Genomic DNA, 22,328 nt, shown 5'->3' on the forward strand with positions numbered 1-22,328 from the left:
GGGATGTATTTTGTTGCCGCCTCCTGAACAATGTTGCGAACTTCTGTCCAGAGTTCTTCCGGGACCCTATCTACTAAGTCCAGTCCCTTAAATCTATTCTTCACCTCCACTGCATATTCATTAGGAATATTTTAGATAGATAGATAGATAGATAGATAGATAGATAGAAAATAGATATCTATATATCTATTTATATATAAATACATATATACATACATACATTATAAAGGGACGCGGTGGCGCTGCGGGTTAAACCGCTGAACTGTCGATCGGAAGGTCGGCGGTTCGAAACCGCGCGGCGGGGTGAGCGCCCATTGCTCGTCCCAGCTCCTGCTCACCTAGCAGTTCGAAAACATGCAAATGTGAGTAGATTAATTGATACCGCTTCGGCGGGAAGGTAACGGCGTTCCGTGAGTCGTGCTGGCCACATGACCCGGAAGTGTCTATGACAACGCCGGCTCCAAGGCTTTGAAACGGAGATGAGCACCGCCCCCTAGAGTCGGACACGACTGGACTTTACGTCAAGGGAAACCTTTACCTTTACCTACATATATTTGGCCTTTTTTCTGCCAAGCCTGAGTCTTTGAAGTCCCTCCTGTTGGTAGATCTGGAGCAGCCTTCTCCAAATGTGTGCCCTCCAGATTTGCTAAAAACAATTCCTACCCATGCTGTCTGTAGACGATAGGATAGGAACTCTGTGTTTTAATACATTCACTTGTATGTTTTTTAATTGGAAGGCAAGGTAGCATGTAATTGTTTATATAAATTCATCATTCCTTTCCTCTTATTGCTGGCAGGAAGACAGATCTAGAGAAGGAAATGAATTTGAGATGAAAATCTCAGAAATGAGCTTATGGCTGGTCTTGTGTCTAGATGAAGTGTTCTGCTTTTCCCAGTCTCCCACGTGAGGGCATTGTACCCTAAATCAATGAGTGAAAGCTAGGTGTTTTGCCAGGTTTGTTTTAAATCAGGCAAATTTTATTTGTATTTTTTTTATTTTTCAATTTAATCCCTTTATTATTTTTACAAATAACTCAAGGTGGGGAACATAGCTAATATGCCTTCCTCCTCCTATTTTCCCCACAACAGCAACCCTGGGAGGTGAGTTGGGCTGAGAGAGTGTGTCACCCCAAGGTCACCCAGCTGGCTTTCATGCCTAAGGCGGGACTAGAACTCACCGTCTCCTGGTTTCTAGCTTGGAGCCTTAGTCAGGGCAGAGCCCAGCAGTTATTCTCTTGACTTGACTTCCTTGAATGAATGGAAAAGGAAGCACAATAATCTAGAGGCTCAACTGGGCAACTGTTTGATTGTTGGCAGCCATAGCTGGCATTTTTTGATAGGTCAACAGCTGAAAGAAGTGGGCAGGACAATGTCCCACATACAAGCACAACCAAGTTACCCCACTGGGGGGGGGGGTGTCATGGGGCAAAAAGGCAGAGATTGACTTTTCCCTTTGTTTCTAAGTTTTCCTAAGCTTATTTTAGGGTTTACACTATCATTTTTGTGTGTTTCCTCCTCCAAATGGCAGGAAACGATGATGCAGATAATTGGAAACTGTGGTTGGGAGGTGCTCAAGGGGTCATATCTGGTTCTTGGAGCTCAGATTGCCAACTGCTGATCTAGAACAAAATGGTCAGCTCCAACCCAAGGCAAGTGTTTCAAAAGAAGTTGCCCTGAACTGCATCAAAGCCTGAGTCTGCCTTCCCCAATATCTCCTCCTCTGACTGATGGCCAGCAGATCTTCCGTCAACTGCTCTCCAACATCTTTCCAACTAGAGATGGTATCAATTGAATCTTGAATCCTCAGCAAGCAGGATAGATATTTTAGCCTGGAGCTCCAGCATCAGCTCCTCTGATGGGGTCAAGCATGGTTTGCATCTCTAAATCTTTAGCCCAGAGCTGCTGCCCAAGGAAGCATAGCTGCAAGCAGAGTCTTTTCCTGAGAAAGCTTCCTCTGGTACTGATGGAAGCAGTATTGCAGTATGGCACCAGAAGGCAGCCAGAATCAAAACGACTTGGCAGATCTCTCTTCCAGCGAGCAGAACAATGTGGGAATTAGGGCCAAGAACAAGTGGTAAGCTAGTCTTAGGGGGACTGGAGTAGGGACATGGAGAATTGGAGGCAGCTGTAGGGGCTAAGTCTGCTAAGAAGCAAATTACGAACTTTGAGAAGAAAAGTACTGGTCTACATATGGCCTCAGAGCCTGGAGGAGGCTAATATGGGATGTGCATCATCAACAGGAATCCAGGTAACCAATGTTAGGCTAGGCAGGACAGGACCAGCAGAGGTCCAGGTGCCAACTCTGCAGGGGAAGTATCTTTTACATAGCTTAGCTCCACGTAACACTGTCTGAATGAAACATTGGGAACCTGTGATCTTCCAAAGGGCAATAGAATAAGGGCTGGGAACTGCAGTTCAAAAACATTTGGTGGGCTAGAAATTCTTCATCAGTGTAATAATGTTCATATCCCATTCTGTTTTATGAGAAATATCAAAATGCCAGCCACTGGCTTGGAGTTTAACATTCCAGCCTTGTGGAGTAATGTCTAGCTGCAATCTTGATCTCTGTCAGAAACTAATGAAGAAGGTTTGGATGAGTCATAAAGCTGTGGTTCCTTATTTACAGAGGTGGATACAGCAGTCAATATTTGAATCAGTTGGCTGCCTTCAAGTGCTGTTCTTCAGGCTGGACTCTCAACTGTCCTGGGTTCTTTTGACTTCACCGTAGCTGACTGGAGTTCTTGTTTCAGAGTCACAAACTTGAAGCCTGGGCTAAGCACCAAATCAAGTGGGGAACCCCATACAAACTCAAAGCCTGATGGTAGAGGGAAGAGTCCTCTTTATTGGAGCTGACCTGTGGATGTAGGGGTTCAACTATGAAGCTCAGCCATCTCCAGAGTCCAAGGCTGTACATTTCACTGTGAATTTATGAGGCCATTCAGTGTCACAGTTGGGGCTTGGCATTATTTCTCATCCAGAGGGTGGGAGAGAGAGAAAAAAAGCACATAATAATTAAATCTCCCTAATAAAAATTCCAGACCAGCAATTCTTGCCAAGTTTCCCTTAGGAAGCCAAATTAGCAGCTGCTTTGAAATTTCTGGCCTGGGAGGTAGAGGCTAACATTTTTAATCAAGGAAAGGATATGTTGGACTCTTTTAGAAGACCTCAATATTTCACCCTTAATGAAAAATAAAAATAAAATGGCCTCTTGATTAATTAGTTTTTGTAATTTGAAATTTAATTCCAGCAGAGTGAATTTCTGAGAGAAAGGCTAAGGTGCATTTGTGCAGAAGACAAAAGCTCCACTCTGTATACTTTCTTCTGCAGCCATGGATGTCTGGGGAGAGGAGGGGGAAAGGGAACTTTGTACATGCTCTGAAAGTACAAGAATGGGGACAATTGGTTACTGTCCCCAGACTTAAACAAGCAGAAAAAAGTGCTCAAAATCTCCCAGTCCATCACACCATGTGAGATGTGGACATGGAATGGAATAGTTTCATATGGTATCCATTTGGCAGCTATGAGACCAGCAAAAGCCTCCACTATCCTTCCATACTTAGCCATGGATCTTTTGAACCAAGGTTCTTGGTAGCTGCTTCCCAGGGCTTTGACTTCCTGTCGCATCTCTGGCAGAAACAGATGTGGAATGTAATGTAGTCTAATGTTGTTGGCATGCAGGTTATCACTGATGGAGCAGAGGTGCTGAAACTGAATGGATGCACTCCCGCAAAGAGAGGCCAGGGCCCAGGTGATTCAAGGGCCACAGAGATTTCACCTTGCCCCACGTGCTGTCAGAATGCTCTCCTTCAGTCTTAGCAATTCCTATTTGTAATGGGTTCTGGTCTGATTGTGGCTCACATCCAAACTGCCTTCCAGATTTCTCCTCAACTTTGCCTCCAGAGCGGCTGCTGCTCCTCTCTAACCACTTGACATGTTTTTTTCCCATTTTCTACAATCTTCCTTTGATCTTTCCCTTCAAAAGCCAGGAGGCCATTTTGTGGTTTGAGATGAAATAAAATGTGAGGCCTCCTCATGTTTTATGGCAAAAGTCACTGGATTTTCAGTTGAATCTTTTTCTGTGGCAATGGAAACAGCTTTTCCTAATGCATTTGAAGGCAGGCAGCTAACTTAGAGACTCTGGAGCCATCTCCCAGCATCTGTTGCCTGAGGCAAATGTGCAACTCTGCCTAACGATAGGGCCGGGCTTGATTCCTTTACTTCTTTTTATCTGCACAGCGCTCACTGTTTCTTGGCAAAAGACAGATGATCAGCAGAAATCGTTCTTTGCATCCAAGCCTTGGGGGCTCCTCTAAGCTTGTGCTCATAAGCACAAAATTCAGCCTCTGCTCTCCAGCAGCACAGCAGGAGTTATCTGGCCAAGGTTTTTGCAGTCCTCTGGAGACAGAAAGTAATAAAACATAATTATGCACCCTAGCTCTGCTATTACACCATGTTACTTTCTCTACCTGCCAAAGGACTTTTTATTTTATTTTTTGTTTAGAACTAACTAGTTATTTCTGCCCATCCCTAAACACACGCTAAATATAAAGCAAGGTAGGGGGTTATTATCTTTTGGGTTCATAACATTAAAATATTTTATAGTGCCTGAGGGTATCAAAGGAATGGGGGGGGGGTTCTCACCCTTTCCTGTCACCTAGAAAAAGGACATGTTGCAAACATAGGCATTCTAATGCAACAAGATGATGAATATTTTAAATTTTAAGAACCTGGCAATAAAATGATCCACACAGGACATTTTGGTATTATTGCCAGATTAGTGACCCTTTCTCTGCTGTATTCTCAACTCTGGTTTCACACTTCTGCCCTCTTCCATCTAACCCCCAAGAGCTCTTCTTTCAGAGTCCCTATTTCCTTGCTTTGTCCTGCAGACCAAGGCTGATGTTCTCCATCACACTTGATAACCTTCTGAGGTCAGAGGCTGTGTTGCACATCATCCTGCCTTTCTTTGATCACACACAGCAAAGTAGGTCTCAAGGGTTGTTCTGGTGCCAGATCAACTCTACTCTCAGAGGTGTACCAGGTGTTTCCCTTTGGAAGACCAAGGGGTGCTGCCTTGGCACATTGGTTTGGACTAGACTGTTGGGGTATTCCTGGATACTTAATGCAGCTGAAGTATAAGAGATTAGAATTGAGTCCAATGCTTCCAAGGTCTATAGCATCTCACCCATTCCAGCCAAGCCTTTCAAAGGGACATCTCACAAAGTGCATGCATAGCCTGGGATACATATTTATGCTCATTATCTGCTATGTGCATTCTCCAGGAAACTTTGTCTATGGAAGTTCCCTCTTGCTAGCTCTGGACATCAGAGCAGCAAAAATATTTGGGTGAGCTCAACTGGGGACATGCAGTTCTTGGGCTCAGCTTTTATTGGAATATGGCTATTAGAATATTTTAGCAGATTGCAACATCTAATCAAGAAGGTAGGCAGAGCTGGTAGTTGGATGAGAGACCACTGGGAAATCAGAGGGCTATGGCTAATCTGAGAAACTGAAAGAAGAAAACAATCCGCGAAGAAGGCAGTGGCAAACTTTTACTTGATTATTGCCAAGAACCCAGCATGGCTTTATCCATAATTTGAGTCTGACTCATGGATGCCTTTACTTAGCATAATAAATACAAATGGAATCCAAAATGTTGAACTGTCCCAGTGAACAAGCCAGAGTGGCCAGTAGTTGTGCAGTTAGAAGGTACCCCAGACTGCCAGTGGCGTGGCGGAGCCCATATGAAGCAGCCTCCAGAGAGGTGGCCACTGGCTAGCTGTGCACCCAAACTGACCACCACAAACTGATGGAAGTCCCAGGTGCAACAAATGTTTTAAATTCTTACATTAGGAAATACTAAAAAAATGCCTATCCTTCAGAACGCTGGGAAGCCTCTCTCTGCCCTCTATTGAGAGAAGGGAAAGAAATCTTTCTGCTGAGCAAATGTCCAAGAAACAAAGATTTGCTTGAGAGACCAAACAATCTTGAGCATTTCAGCAAGTGAGGTTTCCAAATGCAAAGAGGAAAGATGTACAAAGCTGAGCGAGAATGGCCACCTCTGCCGCCTGAATCCTCTCTGGCTGTAGAGCTCAGCCACAGTCAGACTTTTCAACAGCAGAGTGGACCAAGCCCTGAAAGCAGTTCTCCTCTCCTCCATTCTAAAGCAAGGAGCTACAGAGATGGTTCTTTGCAACAGGAGCATCCCTGAGGAGAGGGGTAAAGAGAAAGATGGTGGCTGCAACCTTGCAATTAAAGCCTCCCCTCTTTTTCACATGCATTGTTTATATTTTTGACCTTCTACAGATGCCTCTGCTTTGCACCTTCCCTGCTCCACAACCATCCCTGCAGAGATGAAGAGCCAGTTGCAGGTTTTTTCTGCCTGTTTAGGTGCATATATACTTTGGAGATAGTAAATAATATAGGAACAGTCACAAAGTGGACATTCATAAAGCGGTTTCAGCCATAATACAAACTCTCTTTAGCTCCTCTCTGTTGTCTCAGGTGAGAATGGCTCCAACCTCATCACCTTCTGGAAGCTTCTAAGAGCTAGGCTTTGGGAACTGAATAGCATGGTTACATTGGCATGGTTTTCTAAAATCGTATTATGCTGTATAATATATTGATATTATACTGCTTTATTAATTTTGGATGTTGTACAGCGTCTAGGGGCCTAGCTAATTGAAGTGATAAATAAATCCTGTTAATAAAATCAATAATTTGTAGACTGACCGACTGACTAAAAAAACTCTTCTTACAGTATTCCAATCAGTTCAGAGATGTTAGAAGTGAACCACATGATAAATTTCATTCTACAGGTTGGTCTCTATGCAAAAGAATAAATTGATGTAAATGTAACTTCAGGAAAAGCAATAATTAAAGAACCTGTACGGTCACAGAAACTTTAAAGGAAGAACCCATTATAAGACCACTGAGTTACAATATGTCAAGATACCGATACCTCTGATTCAGCCTATGTCTTGAATCAGAATAATGGCTTTTTATCACACTATGGATTAACAGCATGATGTTTATGATATCATTAATACTGCTTTATGAATGATTACTGTATATATATTCCTTTTGATCCCAGTATTTATACAATCTTCCATATAACTTAGTTCACAAAACACTTATGTTGTAATACATCCGTTAATCTTTAATGTACCACAAGACTCTTGGTAATTTTCACATGGAATACAGATAAATGATGTACCCCTCTTTTTAATATATAACTTCACCATAGCATTTCATGTATTATGGCTTCTTAAGGCCAATGAGTAAAACTTTGCCAGGAAAAAATATTTTTCTTGGTTATCAGTTCTTAGTAATTTGTTTTATAGGATCAGAATATAACATTATGTTCTGTAACAGCAGAGCACTGATAAGCATGCTGTAATTAACTGACAAACTATAATTAACTGACAACTATTTACTTATATGTTTGAGGGACAAACTGTCCTGAACACACTGGTACTCTTAAACCCCAAATCATTAAATCATGTAAAAACCTTACATTTTAGCTGCGCATGAAAGATCACTATTTCCCATCATGTTGGTCTCCGTTTATCCCCACTCCCACAGTGAATTGGTGACACTACTGCTTCTCAGCACAGGGTTATTAGTTCCCCACAAATTTCAGGTTCACGTTGGTTCCAAGACTGTCTTCCTATCCAAGGCCAAAATGCTTTCCTGGGAAGTTTGGCAGTCCATTGGAGCCAGCAACTCAATAGCCAGACTCTGAGAGCACAGATAAATTTGGGGATAGTTAAGAGTTCTTACACACACCACAGAGCCAAACTAAGGACTCTGATCTCAGCGATTCACTTTCCACCTTCTTGGTATAAGATACTGGGTATATTCCAAATTAGAGGGACTGATAGCTTTTGGCAGCTTCTTTCCTGAAATGCCCAGACTTGTCTTGTTATTTCTGATCTCATTTAGCAAGTATTTAAAGCGCTACAAAGCAAACTTCTATTTAGCAATGATAGGAAAGAGTGGGCACCCTACAGTGATATTCCATTATAACATTTTCAGCTTTCTAAGTAATCACTGTCTTCAGCTCTAAACTCAGAAGTGGTAAACCATACAGTGAAAGTTACTATGAATTCGGTTGGCAGGAGGTACAGCTAACTGGGCAGAACCCTGCATTAATCAACATGTCGCACACACAATTTGGATTTTCTGCTTCATACACCAACATCCCTTAAAATAAACAGTGTTTACATTTAGAGGAGCATTATGGTCAACAGGAATAACCTACAACTATTAATATTTCTCATCTGTCACATGAGAAATATGGGCATACACCTCACATTTTTTCAAGTAATTAAGCACTGTAGAAATCTGTAACTGGATGTGAAAATCAATGATGATTTGAAAGAATTATATTCACTTGTGAGATATAAGGCTGAGTGTACTTTATGCTTTTGCTACCATGTTGCACATATACACATTTATACCAACCATGCTTCCAAAAATTGGTGAGAGAAGAACCATAAATTCAAATAATAGAGAAACCAAATATAAAGAGTTCAGGTTAAAAAAAAGCCCAGAGAATCAACAAACTCAGAGAAACTAAGCTGCAATGCAAATAATAAAGAAGACAACATAAGGTCCAATTTGTGAAGGGCACCAGAAGTCAGAGTTTGAGCAGGTTTCCTGGTGGTGATAATAAGGGAATAGTTTGTTATTATTCTTTCTTTCTTTCTAGAAGGAAAGTAAATGCCATGGAAGTATAAGAAAATATGTTCTGATTGGAGGCAGAATCAAAGCTGTGATACAATAATTTGCTGTAGAATGGACACACCATGAAGATAAGTTACAAGCCTTGGAGATGGCTTATGCTGGTTGCGGGTGAAAGCAAGCTGGTCTATTGCTACGATATGCTGCTTTCCTCATTATTCCTGTCTCTGCTGCCAGTTTAAAACTCAGAACTATGGCTTGCCTCAACATTTTCTAAAAGTTTCTGCTTAAGAAAGTGGCGGGTGGGGGAATGTAGGTGAGCAAGAGGAGTGAAGAATATGATTTGTTCTGCATCTAGAGACAGGAGAGGCAAAACATTATTTCTGAAGGAAAATGAAGATTACAAGGAGGAACTTGTTGAACTTGGAAAGAAGCTCTGGACTGATATTTCTAGAGCGCTTGTGGATAAAAAGTGAAAATTCACTTCATGCTCCAAGACTTACGGAGCTTTGGCTGAGTTGAGGCCATAATCTTTTGCTGGGATTTGTTAAGACCTAGTATCTTAGCAGGTGTGCTGTTAAAAAAAGGAGTAGAACTCAGCCTGAAGGCAAAGCATCTCTGCCTTCTTTTATTTAACTTATTTAAGAATAGACTTCTTGAAGAAGTTCAAGGGAGCGCACATAGCATTTCTTTACCTTAATGCAGAGCAGTAGGAAGTAGTTCTGTGATTCAAAACTTACAGTTACTCCATGCTGAACTTCCTGCCACACAGTTGTTAAAGACCAGGACCCTGACAGAGGGAGAAAAAGACAGTATGGTAACCATAATTCAGAACAACAAACATGATTGATGCTATGGCTTCAGGCTATGCATAATACATGACTGATGCTAAATGATTGAACACAGAGATTCAAATCCAGACTTTTAAGAGCTTATCACTCAAAGCTCTCAGACTGGATGTTAGAATTGAACAGTTTGTGTTCTTCCCAATCAGATGGAAACCATGTCTTCAACCTTCTAGCTGCCATTTGTCAAGTGTCTGTGCCACTGCAGGATTTCCAGTGTCAACCTAGATCTAGTATGTACCTTAATGTCATTCCAAAAGAGGCTATTACAGACCTTTTCCATAAACATTGGAAGCCCGAGACTTGAAAGGATGTCTGAGTAGAAGTAGCCTATAAAATGTATCTCATTTTATTAACTTTAGACCTCCAGTGGGTGTTTCACCAGCCTGCTGTGCTGATTCCAGTGAAAGCTGCTCAATTCATTTTAAGTTGGGCATTCTGTTGATTTCTTAAGTGTTCCAGTCTGAATGCTAAGAATTAATTAATGGAATTATACAAAGGTAGGTGCAATGACTGCAGAACATTCTTCTCACAGCAGGTTTTTCTTGTTGTGGGTGATCATGGCTCTGCAGATGGGGACATTGGTGTGGGCATTTACATCAGAACCAAACTAATTTACTGTTGCTTTCAGTGCGTGGCAGGTAGGTGACATTCTGAGATGATCACAAGTTAGGGGGTCAAAATACAACAACTATTTGCCATCCAATTTTGTAGTGAAGGCACTTGTTACTTATCTTTTAGCATTATGGATGCCCAACAACCCTTCCATGGATTTTATTCAGAATATTAATAATTTTGTTAATTTGTAATAATTTTGTCATTACCTTTGTTAGTACCTTATTACCTGGATGCTTTGTGTGCCTGAATACATTTCTATCAAGAACTCCAACCGCAGTAAACCTGCTTGTCTGGTTTTGGTGCCTCCTAATTTTTTTTAAAATTAAGCAAATGAAAAAAGTGAAAGATTTATAAGATCTGAAGAGAATCCAGAGTACTGAGAGTAACAAAACATAAAACTGCTATTTGTGTTACATTGTTTTATTTCATCCTTTGACCTTTCTATCAGATAAATGGGTATACTATGCACTTTTGGTTATCCCTCTTTCCCTCAGGAGCTCTGTACACAGTCTGTGAGGTTATCTTGGTTATTCTGTGTAATCCTATCTGATATTTTAGATCCCAAATGGTAATCCCCTTGGCTAGATAAGGCCAATCCTTGGTGAACAATTCAGACCCTGACTGCAATCTTTAGTTATCACCATAGCAGAGCATCCATGAGAGGGACTGGGTTTTCGAAAAAGTCAAGATGGCGGCCTCAGCCATGCAGTCAAATCCCCACCCCATGTTTACTGTATATGCCCTGTGATGCATGTAAAAAAGGGATGGGGCTTTGATCTCAAGCTGTCACCATCTTGACTCTTCTGACCCATCCTGTGGTTGCCCCTATAACATAGCGTGAGACTGCTTCTCTCTGCTCCTTGATAAGGCAGCTTCTAAATCTACTAATCACTGTTTGCTTCTTTATAACCTTTTACTATACTATTTTTAAAAGCCATGCCATTTAGAATTTGCTACTTTATCTCTCATTTAATTACACAAGCATCCACTTACAAACTCACCTCTTCTCAGAGTACTGTGGCTGACCCAATCTACCCAGTAAAAGCAGGACAGTTGGCATTAAAGCAGCAGAAGTTGATTACAGCAAAACTGATTAGACACTCAAAACGCCACCATAAACATCTGTTTTAAGCCTCTTTATTTCAGTTAGTAGTATCATAGAGTAACTGGGTGTAAGCCAGTCATTCTCCTCTTGGTCACAAAACACATTCAGCACCCTATGACCTCTGGGTGCTGAATGTGTGTTCTGTGTTAGTTCCCAAAGCTTGAGAACTATCAAATATATCCATTCTCATGTTTCTGCTAGGCATGTGTGAAACTACAGTATAGTAAAAACTTGCAGCACTGATTGATCTGAAACAGACAAAGCCAGCACTGCTAATTATATGGCAGTAATTATCTGAAAATTATGTTTGTTGTTTGTGCAGCTGTGGATGCTACTAATTTTGAATTTTGTTTGGCTATGCCTGATTGGTGGAGTCAAATTCCCTCCCTGAATCCATAGCTGTCATTGGTCATTGTTCACCATCTCAGCTGATAAAGAGAAATCTGTCATTATCTGTCTGTACTCATCTGAGCACTTCTGCTCCCTGATCTGCTCCACACCCCACCCATTCTCTCACAGACTAAGCAACTGCAGCTAGGCATGAATATGGGAAAAGAAATCTTAGCCACACTGAAAGGATGCTTTAATTATAATCTTCCATTAATTGCTTTCACCAATCCCCTTTGGCAGTTTTCTGATCTTGTGATGTTTTGCTGTTCTGTTGGCATTTCAAAGGAAACATGAACCAAGAATAGTTGAGTTTAATAAGTTCATGTTTGTAATCATTCCCTGATGCAACTGTTGTGAAATTCTCCCTCCAAAATGGCAAAATATGTCTCCTTCCAGACTGAGTGGGAGGGAAATATATGAGAATGCAAAGTTATTTTTAAACTTCTTATGGAAGGTGACAAAAGGTTAATTGCCAAATGATTATTCTTAATTATTCTGAAGTTTGAAGGTTTGCATGCAGTGAACAAGGTCAATCAAGCCCAACTTCGGGATGTTTGCAGTTATGTTAGATGAGCACTGCTACGTTAGTCTAACCTTGACATCCTGTTTCCCACAATGGCTGATAAATTCTAACATATAGAGGAGAAATGTAATAGGTCTCTACTACCATCACCTCTTGTTGGCTTGAATTTCCATTCATCCTGGTCCAGATGGCTCCCTTCATCTCTACCACTCATTCAAACAGCATGATGCACATAAAAAGGTGCAGGCCTTTGAACATGTGGTTGCATCTGCTATCTTGACTTTTTTTATCCCCTTGTGGACAATCCTCCATTGTGGCCCTATGACCTCTTCACATGCACATATACACCCGTGGACACATTTGCATTATGGCTCATGGAACAACATACCACCTGCAGTGGCTATCTCCTTCCCCAGCATGCTTAAACTATTATGAGATGCATGACATCCTTGCAGAACTGTTATAACTGACACAGAGGGAGGAGTTCCTGCCCTTCTCTCCAGCTGTATGTTATAGTCCAGATGAAGAACTTTCCTTTCATGAAAACTCCATTAAAGTCAAAGGAAGCTTTCCTTCTGGAGGGAGTAACAACTTCAGGAGGGGACTTACTTCCGAATAAATATTGGATGAAAATTGTACTGTACTTTTAATGTTATTACTGGATAAGTATAAATTATCAACCAGCCAGATAGGTTACATTCCTGCATTACAACTAATCCATTAAATTGTCTTGAAGAAAATGTGTAAATTAATACTTTCCCCATCTCTTTTGGGACAGAGATTCATATTATATTAATAACATTGCTAGGCTCTTCTCTAAACCCATAGGGATGGAGGAGAGGGCTATAAATGTTAACACATGGTGACTGGTTAGTGTATTGTAACCTAATAAAACAAAGAGGTTTATGGTCAGTAACCAGTTGTTGAATGTGTTTTAAACCTTTAGAGATGTTTTGCTTGCATGAGATTGCAATTAAAAAGTGTCTAGATAGCTTATCTTTACAATTCAGATTGCTAAAACTAATTCATTTTTTAAGCTGCCGTGCTTTTTTTTTTGCTGTGAAATAGCATTGGAAACTAAGGACTGATTTTATGCCTTGAGGCATCTTAATTTTTTTTTTCTTTGCTTTTAAGCAGGTGAACCTTCTGCAAGCTCACATTTCTAGTCTGTGGAAAGGAAGTTTCAGTCAAATTGTTCCTCTTTTAGCTTGTCATCCCTAGTTCAAGCTGTCAAGATGAAAGGCCACACAAGAAGGATTTAACACATGTATACCTTTGACAGTTAAATGCATCACAGTAATTAGTATTTCCTATACAAATGATATTCATATTCCAAACTTTAATTAACAGAGGAAAAAAAACTGTAAGAAAATGTATTTACTCATCACTATTATTTTCCAAAGTCTAACTGGTTACAACACTTATTAAAAAAGTGAAAGCAACTGCTGATATGTCCCCTAGGATTGTACCAGCCACAGGAGAGCTACTTTGAACTGAAAACTGCAAGATTACAACACAATCCTATATATTGCAAAGAACAGTAAACACAGCTTTTTAAATGTAACCTTCAGTGAATTCAATGGATCTCAGTCCCAGTAAGTAGGTGATTTGTGGTCTTATGCTTTTAAACTACCAGATCCTAAGATTATGAAGCATACAGGTATTATAGTGGCTCATAACTGCAGAAATATATGGTTAGGATGATTTCTGATGAGGATGATAATTTTTTAAAAGCAAAATTTAAAAGCAGAATTATCTTTTAATGCAGATGATACCTACTATAAATATTTATACCCTGCCTTTCAGAATAAGTTTTCCCAAGGTGGATTACAAACAATATATAAGCAATTCCTTTAAAATCATATTTACAATGTTTTTATTTACAAATTTACTTCAAGAAACGTGGTGCTAATGACCTTATGCAAGTTTTTCCTTCTTTCTTCATGGGCCCTTTGCTATTAGGCTCTTAGTGATGGCTACCAATATGTTCTCCTTACAGCCCTATCTAAAGACATACAAGTTTTCTAGCTATATCTCCAGTAAATTAAAAATAAATTTCCTGAAATTATAGGGCGGTAACATTGTCAGTCATAATCTAACAACAAATAAGTATTATAACTGAAGTTATGCAACCTTTTTTGATAGAAATTTTAAAATTTTTGTCTAATCTATCAGTTCTCAGAGCAGTGTTCCTGCAACTATTATGTGTTTTACACAAAAACTGTTTGTGTAAAATTGACCATCCAATTGACCTCTGCCCACAGCAGCCTTTAAAAAATAATCTCATCTTGGCATTCTTCTAGCCTTATCCTTAGTGTTGATTTAAATGATTCTGTTCATTGACTTGCAACTGAAAATCAGCAACTTTCATTATAGCCTAATCTCACTTTAAATTAATGAAACTTTAAAAATTATTGGGCAGTTACATAAACATGAAAGTTAGAAGCCCTAGAAAAAAGACAGTGTTATACAGCTTCTAGTACATTGTGGCTGGGATCACACCACATCATGTTTTGCTGAATTGTGGTCAGCTGAAAAAATCCACACTTGGCTTCACGTAGCATGCTAGGCCACATTATGATTTAGAGCAATGTGTTAATTCAGCCAGCTAGTCATGTCTAAGTGGCTAATAGCTATATGGCACAACTTTTGGGTCCTCACGTATACTTTGAAAAGCATGGAGCCAGTGTCGTACTGTCAATAGTATGGTACAGCTGGTATTCAATTGGAGAGTGTATGAGTGAGACGCCATCAAGTTGGGTCTGACTCTTGGTGACAACATAGACAAATGTTCAAAAAATTGACCTGAATTTAGTAATGACGTGTAACTCTTCCAAGGACATTCTAATGATCTCTTTGATCCTGCTCATCCACCTTATCTATTGTTTTCTCTTTCTTCTAATTTGTTCAACCATGTGAAGGTAAAGGTAAAGGTTTCCCTCGACGTAAAGTCCAGTTGTGTCCAACTCTAGGGGGCGGTGCTCATCTCCGTTTCTAAGCCTTAGAGCCGGCGTTGTCCGTAGACACTTCCGGGTCATGTGGCCAGCATGACGACACGGAACGCCGTTACCTTCCCGCCGAAGTGGTACCTATTGATCTACTCACATTTGCATGTTTTCGAACTGCTAGGTGAGCAGGAGCTGGGACGAGCAACGGGAGCTCACCCCGCTGCGCGGTTTCGAACTGCCGACCTTCCGATCGGCAGCTCAGCGGTTTAACCCACAGCGCCACCGCGTCCCTCAACCATGTGAAACACAATAATTTTTTCTAGTTTGGGGTAAAAGTTGACGGGAGATAAAGTCAAGATGGCAGCCATGCAATCATGCATGATGCATGTAAAAAAGGGGTGGAGGTGTTGATCATGTGGGCACAGCTGCTTTGACTTTTTTGCTCCTCCCCATGGACACCCGTTTCTAGTACATCATTTAGTTGCACCGTATACCCAAACTATGCAAATTTGTTTTCTGATTGCAGTTTACAAACCCTTAGTTTGAAGACCTTGTTTCACTTACAGTTACGTCTGCTGGAGGTTCTTCAAGCCCAACTTTACAGGTACAGCAGTATGAGAGGATCTTCTGTGTTCCTGTTACAGGCATGTCGTCACATTTATATAGCAACAGCACAGATGATCTCAAGTCCCAACTGGTGGTAGCTCCTGGCCAGCCCTGTCAAGGTCAGAAGTTAGGTAGAATTGTGGGAGACCCCTAGGGAGTCCTGGGGCTGTAGGTGGCTCTATATATGGTCTCAAACCTCCTCTCCCAAAAGCAACCTAGCTCCACTTTCTTGACTTCATTTAGCCGTTTAATAGGCATTGCCAGGAAATGCCCCACTGCGCATCTACCCTTTCCGCCTGTTCTGACAGAAGTAGGGCTCCCATAATCTCTACTGCCTTTCATAGCGTATAAGGGTACGACTAGAGGTTTTAGCCACTTTTCCCCACCATTTTTGGAAAAAAAATCACTTTAGCAAGAGATTTTTTTAAAAAATCAAACTTTATTTTAAAAAAACCCTCAAGAATGTAAGTAGCACGATTTGCAATCTTTTTGGCAGGCCAGAAGATGGTGGTAGTCCGCTGCAACTGGGGAACAAGGAGAGAGTCCCCACTTCCATTTTAGATTTCAGGTCACAAGAAGTGAATTAAAAAAAAAAGGCGTGAATTACAGAGAGGACCCTGTTTTTGTGGACACCAGGCCATAAGACTAAATCAAAACTTGGCACAGCTTTGGACTAAAACAATCACCTGCCGGATTCCGAAGGAAAATCCCCGGCTCCTTTTCTTCTTGGCAGCGGAGCCGTCGGGGAGATGGTGCTACCCAGGTGGTTTGCCAGCCCAGATGTACCCGCTTCTTGCTCCAGTTTCGAGCAGTCCTCGGCAATCGTTCTCCATCTAGGAGGGGAGGCCTGGCAGAAGGGGTGTATTCAGATCCGGTCGATGTCTTACTTCGCGGGGGGGGGCTGAGGTGTCCCCGCAGTCACTCAGACGAGGCCCTCAACCCAGCAGAGGCTGCCCCGATTCCCCAGCGCGCTCCCACCGTTCCTCTGCGGCCATCGGCTGAGCTGCCGTGACGTCACGGAACGCGATAGACCCGGCGCCTTCCCAAGTGGACGCCCCCGCGGCTGGGACCAGGCCGCGAAGGAGCGTCGTCCCCGAGAAGGGCAGGTGAGCGATGATGGGCCTCGCCTCGCCCCGCCGGGCGGTCGCCCCAAAGGACGAAGCCCCGCGCCCAGCAGCCGCCCCGCGCCGCGTCCCGCCTTGAGGGGACGGACAAAATGGCGGCCGCGCGCGCGCCGCGGATTCAAACGCCGGGCGCGGGGCGCGGGCGGGGGCGGGGTAGGCGGTCTCCCGGCGGGGTTCAATGCGCCTGCGCCCCGCGATTCAAGATGGCGGACAGTGCGGAACTAAAGGTAAAGGCGCAGTTGGGAGCCCCCCCCGCCTCCCTCCGCGGCCACTCTCCGCCCCCGCCCCGGGCCGTTTCGGGGGGCGGCGGGGACCGCGCGGGCGCGGCGGCGGGGGCGCCTTCGAGGTGGGGGGCGGCACGAGCCCAGAGGAGGGGGAGAGGGGGAGAGGAGGGACTGAGGAGGGCTCCCTCCCCCAGGCTGCCTGAAGAAAAGACCCCCGTGGGCGGCGCTGCCGCCGCCACCGCCGAGCCCCTCCCGGCGCCCCCGGTTGTCTTCGTCCCGCTGCGGGGTTCCCTCTTCCTTCCCCGCGGGGGGCCGGGATGGCCTCCTCCAGGCAGCACGGGGTCCCCCGCGGCCGTCCCCCGGCGGAGAGCGGAGCGGGCTCGGAACTTCCCTTCCTGCCCTCGCCCCGGCTCTCCCCGCTCCCGGGGCCCTGCGGGCGGCAGGGGCCCCGTCGGCGGGCCCAACCTCTGCCGCAGTAGCCGGGGGCCGCGCTCGCCCTTCCCGGGGCTGCTTGCCAAGCCTGCCTGCCCGCCTGCCGCCCCCTCCCCAGCGAAGGCGCCGGGGCCGGAGGAGCAGCGCGAGGCTTTGCCCCAGGAATGCGGCCCCTGCCGGGGAAGTCCGTGGGACTCTCCGGCTGGGAGCGGGACGGGACGGGACGGGCTTCTTGGAAGGACCGGAGGGACAGAATCACCCCAGCCCCGCTCAGCGCTTGGTCGCGCGCTGCTGTCAGATGGGCTTCCTTCCCTTTTGTGAGACGTGGCCTGGAGCGTGAGGGTTTTATTCCTCCCTCGGAAGATGCGTGTGCGCGAGGTGCGGCAGACCCTCATTACGGACGCGTAAACGCGGCTCTTTCGGCAAGGGACGCGGTCAGACGAGGGCAGGCGACGCTTCTGGCTCGCAGGAGTTGGGTCAGGTCCCGCGTCTTGGAGTTACGGAAAGTACGCGCGGAGAAGGTGGGCTTCCTCGGCTTCTCCAGCGGGCGACTTGCGCGCCTTTCCTCGTTCATTTTCTGGGCTGACATACTTTCCTCTTGAAAGTTAAAGCTTTCTGAACTCTCTGGAAGGAGAGTCGGCAGAAGGAAACACCCACCGCCTCGATTTCCTGTTTTAAAATGAGAGGAGGAAGCTAAAAGTGCTGAATCTCGTTGGTTCCTTTTTTCCTACCGATGTTTCTTCATACAGGCTCTAGGGATGACAGCTTGCGGAGGGATGGGGGAGCTCATAAGAGAAATGAGTTTAAACATCTCTGGGCGCTTAGCAGCCAGTCCTTCATCCTAAGAAGTTTTTTTTTTTAAAAGAAGCAATAGTATCCCTTTTGTTAAAAGGATGTCTGATATATGTGTAGGATCCCTAGCATTTCAATTTCCTGTTGGGATTGTGTTGAAGGATTTTGTAATAATAATTTACTTTAATTATTCATCATATGTTTGGTGACAAAGATTTTTTAGATGTATTCAGTACAATGCTTAATATGTTTATTTATTACAGGGCTAGCTAGTTACCATGAAATTCAGCAAATCCCTAAAGTGCAGGGTAAATACTCAATTTAAAAAGTGTTTAGTGCAAGTGAAAGGTTTTTTTCTTAATAGTACAGACTTCTTTGTCTTTGCAAGGCACAAGATAAGTCAAATTTATTAAGTATGTACATCAGTGTTCAGTCAAAAGTGACATAAGAGCTTATGAAAACATAAAAGCTGCAGCTTCATCAGATGCTTGATGTAGGGTTTAAATTGGGATGAGGCAGGAGGGAGAGACAGGGTGGTTAAGTGGATGCAGGATAGGTGTGAGACAGATTATAAGTATCTAATCAATTAACAGTTATAATGTGTTGAAAACCTATTGTGTTTGTTGAGACCTTTTGAGATTTTGATGTAACAATTCCAGATACCCTCTAGGTATCTATAAAGATCTCTCTTCATCTGGACTCTTCAAACTGTGCTTTGGTCCTTTAGGAGCTTGTGCACAAAGTGCTGGCCATTCTTTTTGTGAGGTAAAGATGAATGGATCCTGCTTATCACCTCCCCTTGCCATTTGTGCTTGAGGAGGAGAATGGAATTTTGCTGGTCTGGAAATAGGAACCTTAAGAAAGCCTGCACGCATTGATGTAGCCAGTTGTTGTAAAGCATATAAAGGTTTATCTGTTTTCTCTCACTCTTTGAGCTGCTTCATTAATCTTAGTGCAGTAAATACAGGAAGGTATTGGTAAATGGCTTTCCTTGGCTAAGATGATGGGCTTGTTAGGGAGGAGTTTTAAAGCCTGGCTGCTGTAGATGGCAAAAAATTCTTCCTCCTTTTCTGTCTGTCTTCCAGGCCCTGTGGAGAAAGAGAATTTATATGTGAGGGATATACATTTTTTTCCTTCTGTAAGCATGAGAAAGTTACTCAAAATGATAACATAGCGGGATTTTTTAAGACATGAAATTTTCCCTGTCCCTTTATCTTCCCTTTCTCACCTCTGCTCATTTGCCACCTTTACTGTAGGTGTTCTGTTCGCTCTCAGTAGCATCTGTCTCTGTTGTTAATTTCTGTTGCTTTCTTCAGTATTAACCTAATTTTTAAAATATTTATAAGGTTGTCTTTTAACATTTAATACACACTCTCAAGGCAATCTACAGAAGAAATATTAAATATTAAAACATTGTATATGTTTAAAGTTAAAATAAGAAATGAATAAACAAAAACAAGAGAACTAAAGTTTACAGTCTGTATTAATATCTAGCAAATATAGAGCAGAAGACAAATATGTTTACTGTTTGAGTGGAACTAAGCAACTAGTTCCCTCCACTTTAGTGTCCCCAAGAAAAGCAATTATATCCAATATTATGAAAATGGAGAGCGATGTGAAAGTAAATTCAGAGTTTCCTTTCGCTCCCTAGAACAGATTTGGAAGATGTAGGTGAAGGAAAGAATCTGGTCTTGTGTTGTCTCTTCTGTGGGTGAATAGATCCAAAGCCTTGTCCCCTGTTCCTATCGGACTGAACTCTTTTGGGGTAGGAAAAGAAACCAGTTGTCTTACAAAGATTGTAAAATACTTGTATTTTAGAAATATTTTATGCAAACATATTTTTTGTATTTATATTTACATAAACAATCAAAAACATATTTTTTTTTAAATTGAGAGCCAGTTTGGTGTAGTGGTTAAGTTGTTGGCCTAGAAGCCAGGAGACTGTGTGTTCTAGGCCTCCCTTAGGCATGAAGACTGTCTGGGTGACTTTGGGCCAGTCACTCTCTCTCAGCCCAACCCACCTCACAGGGTTGTTGTGGGGAAAATAGGGCAGGAGTATTAGGTATGTTCGCTGCCTTGAGTTGACCAACATATATATTAAAAAAGATGGGATAAAAATCTAATAATGATAATATTGTATAGGAAGGCTATTCAGGTATTCTAGACCCAAGTTGTACAGAGTTTTCTAAGTAAATGTCTGCTTTTAAATTTGGTTTTGATTTAAATTGTATTTTATACTCTTTTTTATTGTTGCAAATTGCCTTGAATCTTGGAATAAACAGACAGGTGAGGTATAAATCCAATAATAAAGTGTCAAAATTGCATTTATGCAAACTATAGGGTGGCTTCTCCATTTCTGTTGTTGTTCTACAGGTTGTCCACATCTGACAGAACAGCTTTGTAACAGCTGCATATTTATTTTTATTTATTATTAGATTTTTATCCTGCCTTTTAAAAATAATCAAATATTTAATATTTGAGACTGCATTACTCTTCCCATAAAGATGGACATACAAACCAAGGCTGTGCAGACAGTACTTTTGTCCATGACTGTTACCTGAGGATCCAAGAGCAGGATGGTATCCAGGAACCCTGAAATTATTGTACTGTACACATTCCTGTGAAATTGCATACTGTTTCCAATTTTGACTTTCTGCTGGAGGGATAAAACTTATCAGGCTTAACAGGAAGAACAGATGGAAAAAATTCCCTTTTTTAGTTTGGGTAGGTAATTTTAAATTCAGGATGAGCTACTTTTATTTACATTTGGGATTGTTTTTAAATGGACAATCAAACCTGTTTCCCTTGCAGGGAAAGTATCTGTTTCATGGTTGAAGGATTTTTAAAACTTTCTGTATTTCGTTGCATTTCGTGTACAGTTTGAATCAATATTACAGTTCACAAATAGAGAATGATTTCTTGAATGCTAAAATTACAGATGGGGTGTGAGAAATCCTTTCTGGAAGGGTAAAGGGGGTAAACGCTGCCTTAAGGAATGGCAGGCCCTGCAGATAGTTGGATGAACCAAGAGGCAAAATGAAACCTAGATTGTACTGGTATAGTTTCCATACAAATAATAGTTGCATTCTGTTCTAGTCTGCACTGGTCAGATACCACCTCGAGTAAAGACTGTGCTGTAAGTATTCAGAGAAATGCCCCAAGGATGATTGGAGGACTAGAGGACTGGACACTTACCAGGAGAGCTTGTGGAAATTGGATATGTTTAGCTTTGTAACAAAAAGTCCTAGTGCTATCATGATTGCCCTCTTCAAATATCTTAAAGATTGTCACACAGAAGACCTCTGTTGTTTGAGAGACAGGGTATATTGTAATATATTTAAATTACTAGAAGGCAGATTCTAGCTGAGGCTAAGCAAAACTTCATATTGGTAAGAGCAGATTGAGAAAGAACCTTAGGGAAGCATGGTGCTCCTTTCCTGGAAGTTTTGGGTACACACCCTAACTCTAATTTGAATTCCTGCATTAAGCAGGCAGTTGGACTCAGTGGCTCCTTCCAGTTTGGACCCCATAACGTTATTGTGATTATAGTTGCGTGCAGTCCCCAAAGTAAGTAAGCTGGAATGAACAGTTGCATCTTTTTATCTCTTACAACTTTCCATGACCCTTGTAAACTAATCTTGCTCTCTGTAAGGTACACAATATCCCACTTTAGGCTTTGTGAGCAGTACAAATTACAACACTTCATCCTTCTCATGTAAGTTCAATACAAGTATTAAAATAGGAGGAGGGGAAAATAGGAGGAGGAAGGAGTATTAGGTATGTTCGCTGCCTTGAGTTATTTATAAAAATAATAAAGGCAGAATAAAAATAAAATAAAAATATAACAACTGAATCCTCCAGAGCGCTCTCCTTGGCTTCCCCATTTGATATCCATATATCAAATTTATTTTGGGATGTATCTGGGCAAAGTTGCAGTGAATTCCCATTTAAATCAATAGGACTTAGGTCATGGCTAACTTCTGTGGATTTCTCTGGGGACCTACGGTCAAATAATGTGATCTGGATTCAAACTACT

The 22,328-nt window shown here is 42.3% G+C and overlaps 1 protein-coding gene across 1 annotated transcript in view; it reads left to right on the forward strand.

Moving 5' to 3' along the window:
* Nucleotides 1-17,003: 17,003 nt before the first annotated feature.
* PIAS1 (protein inhibitor of activated STAT 1) overlaps nt 17,004-22,328 on the forward strand; it is a 73,577-nt gene continuing 68,252 nt past the window's right edge. Inside the window, exon 1 of the mRNA XM_063313862.1 lies at nt 17,004-17,071. Coding sequence (XP_063169932.1) covers nt 17,048-17,071 — 24 coding nt within the window. The 5' untranslated portion in view covers nt 17,004-17,047. The remainder of the gene's footprint in view (nt 17,072-22,328) is intronic.

This window comes from Candoia aspera, chromosome 13 (assembly GCF_035149785.1).
Source record: "Candoia aspera isolate rCanAsp1 chromosome 13, rCanAsp1.hap2, whole genome shotgun sequence".
Classification (NCBI taxonomy): Eukaryota; Metazoa; Chordata; class Lepidosauria; order Squamata; family Boidae; genus Candoia; species Candoia aspera.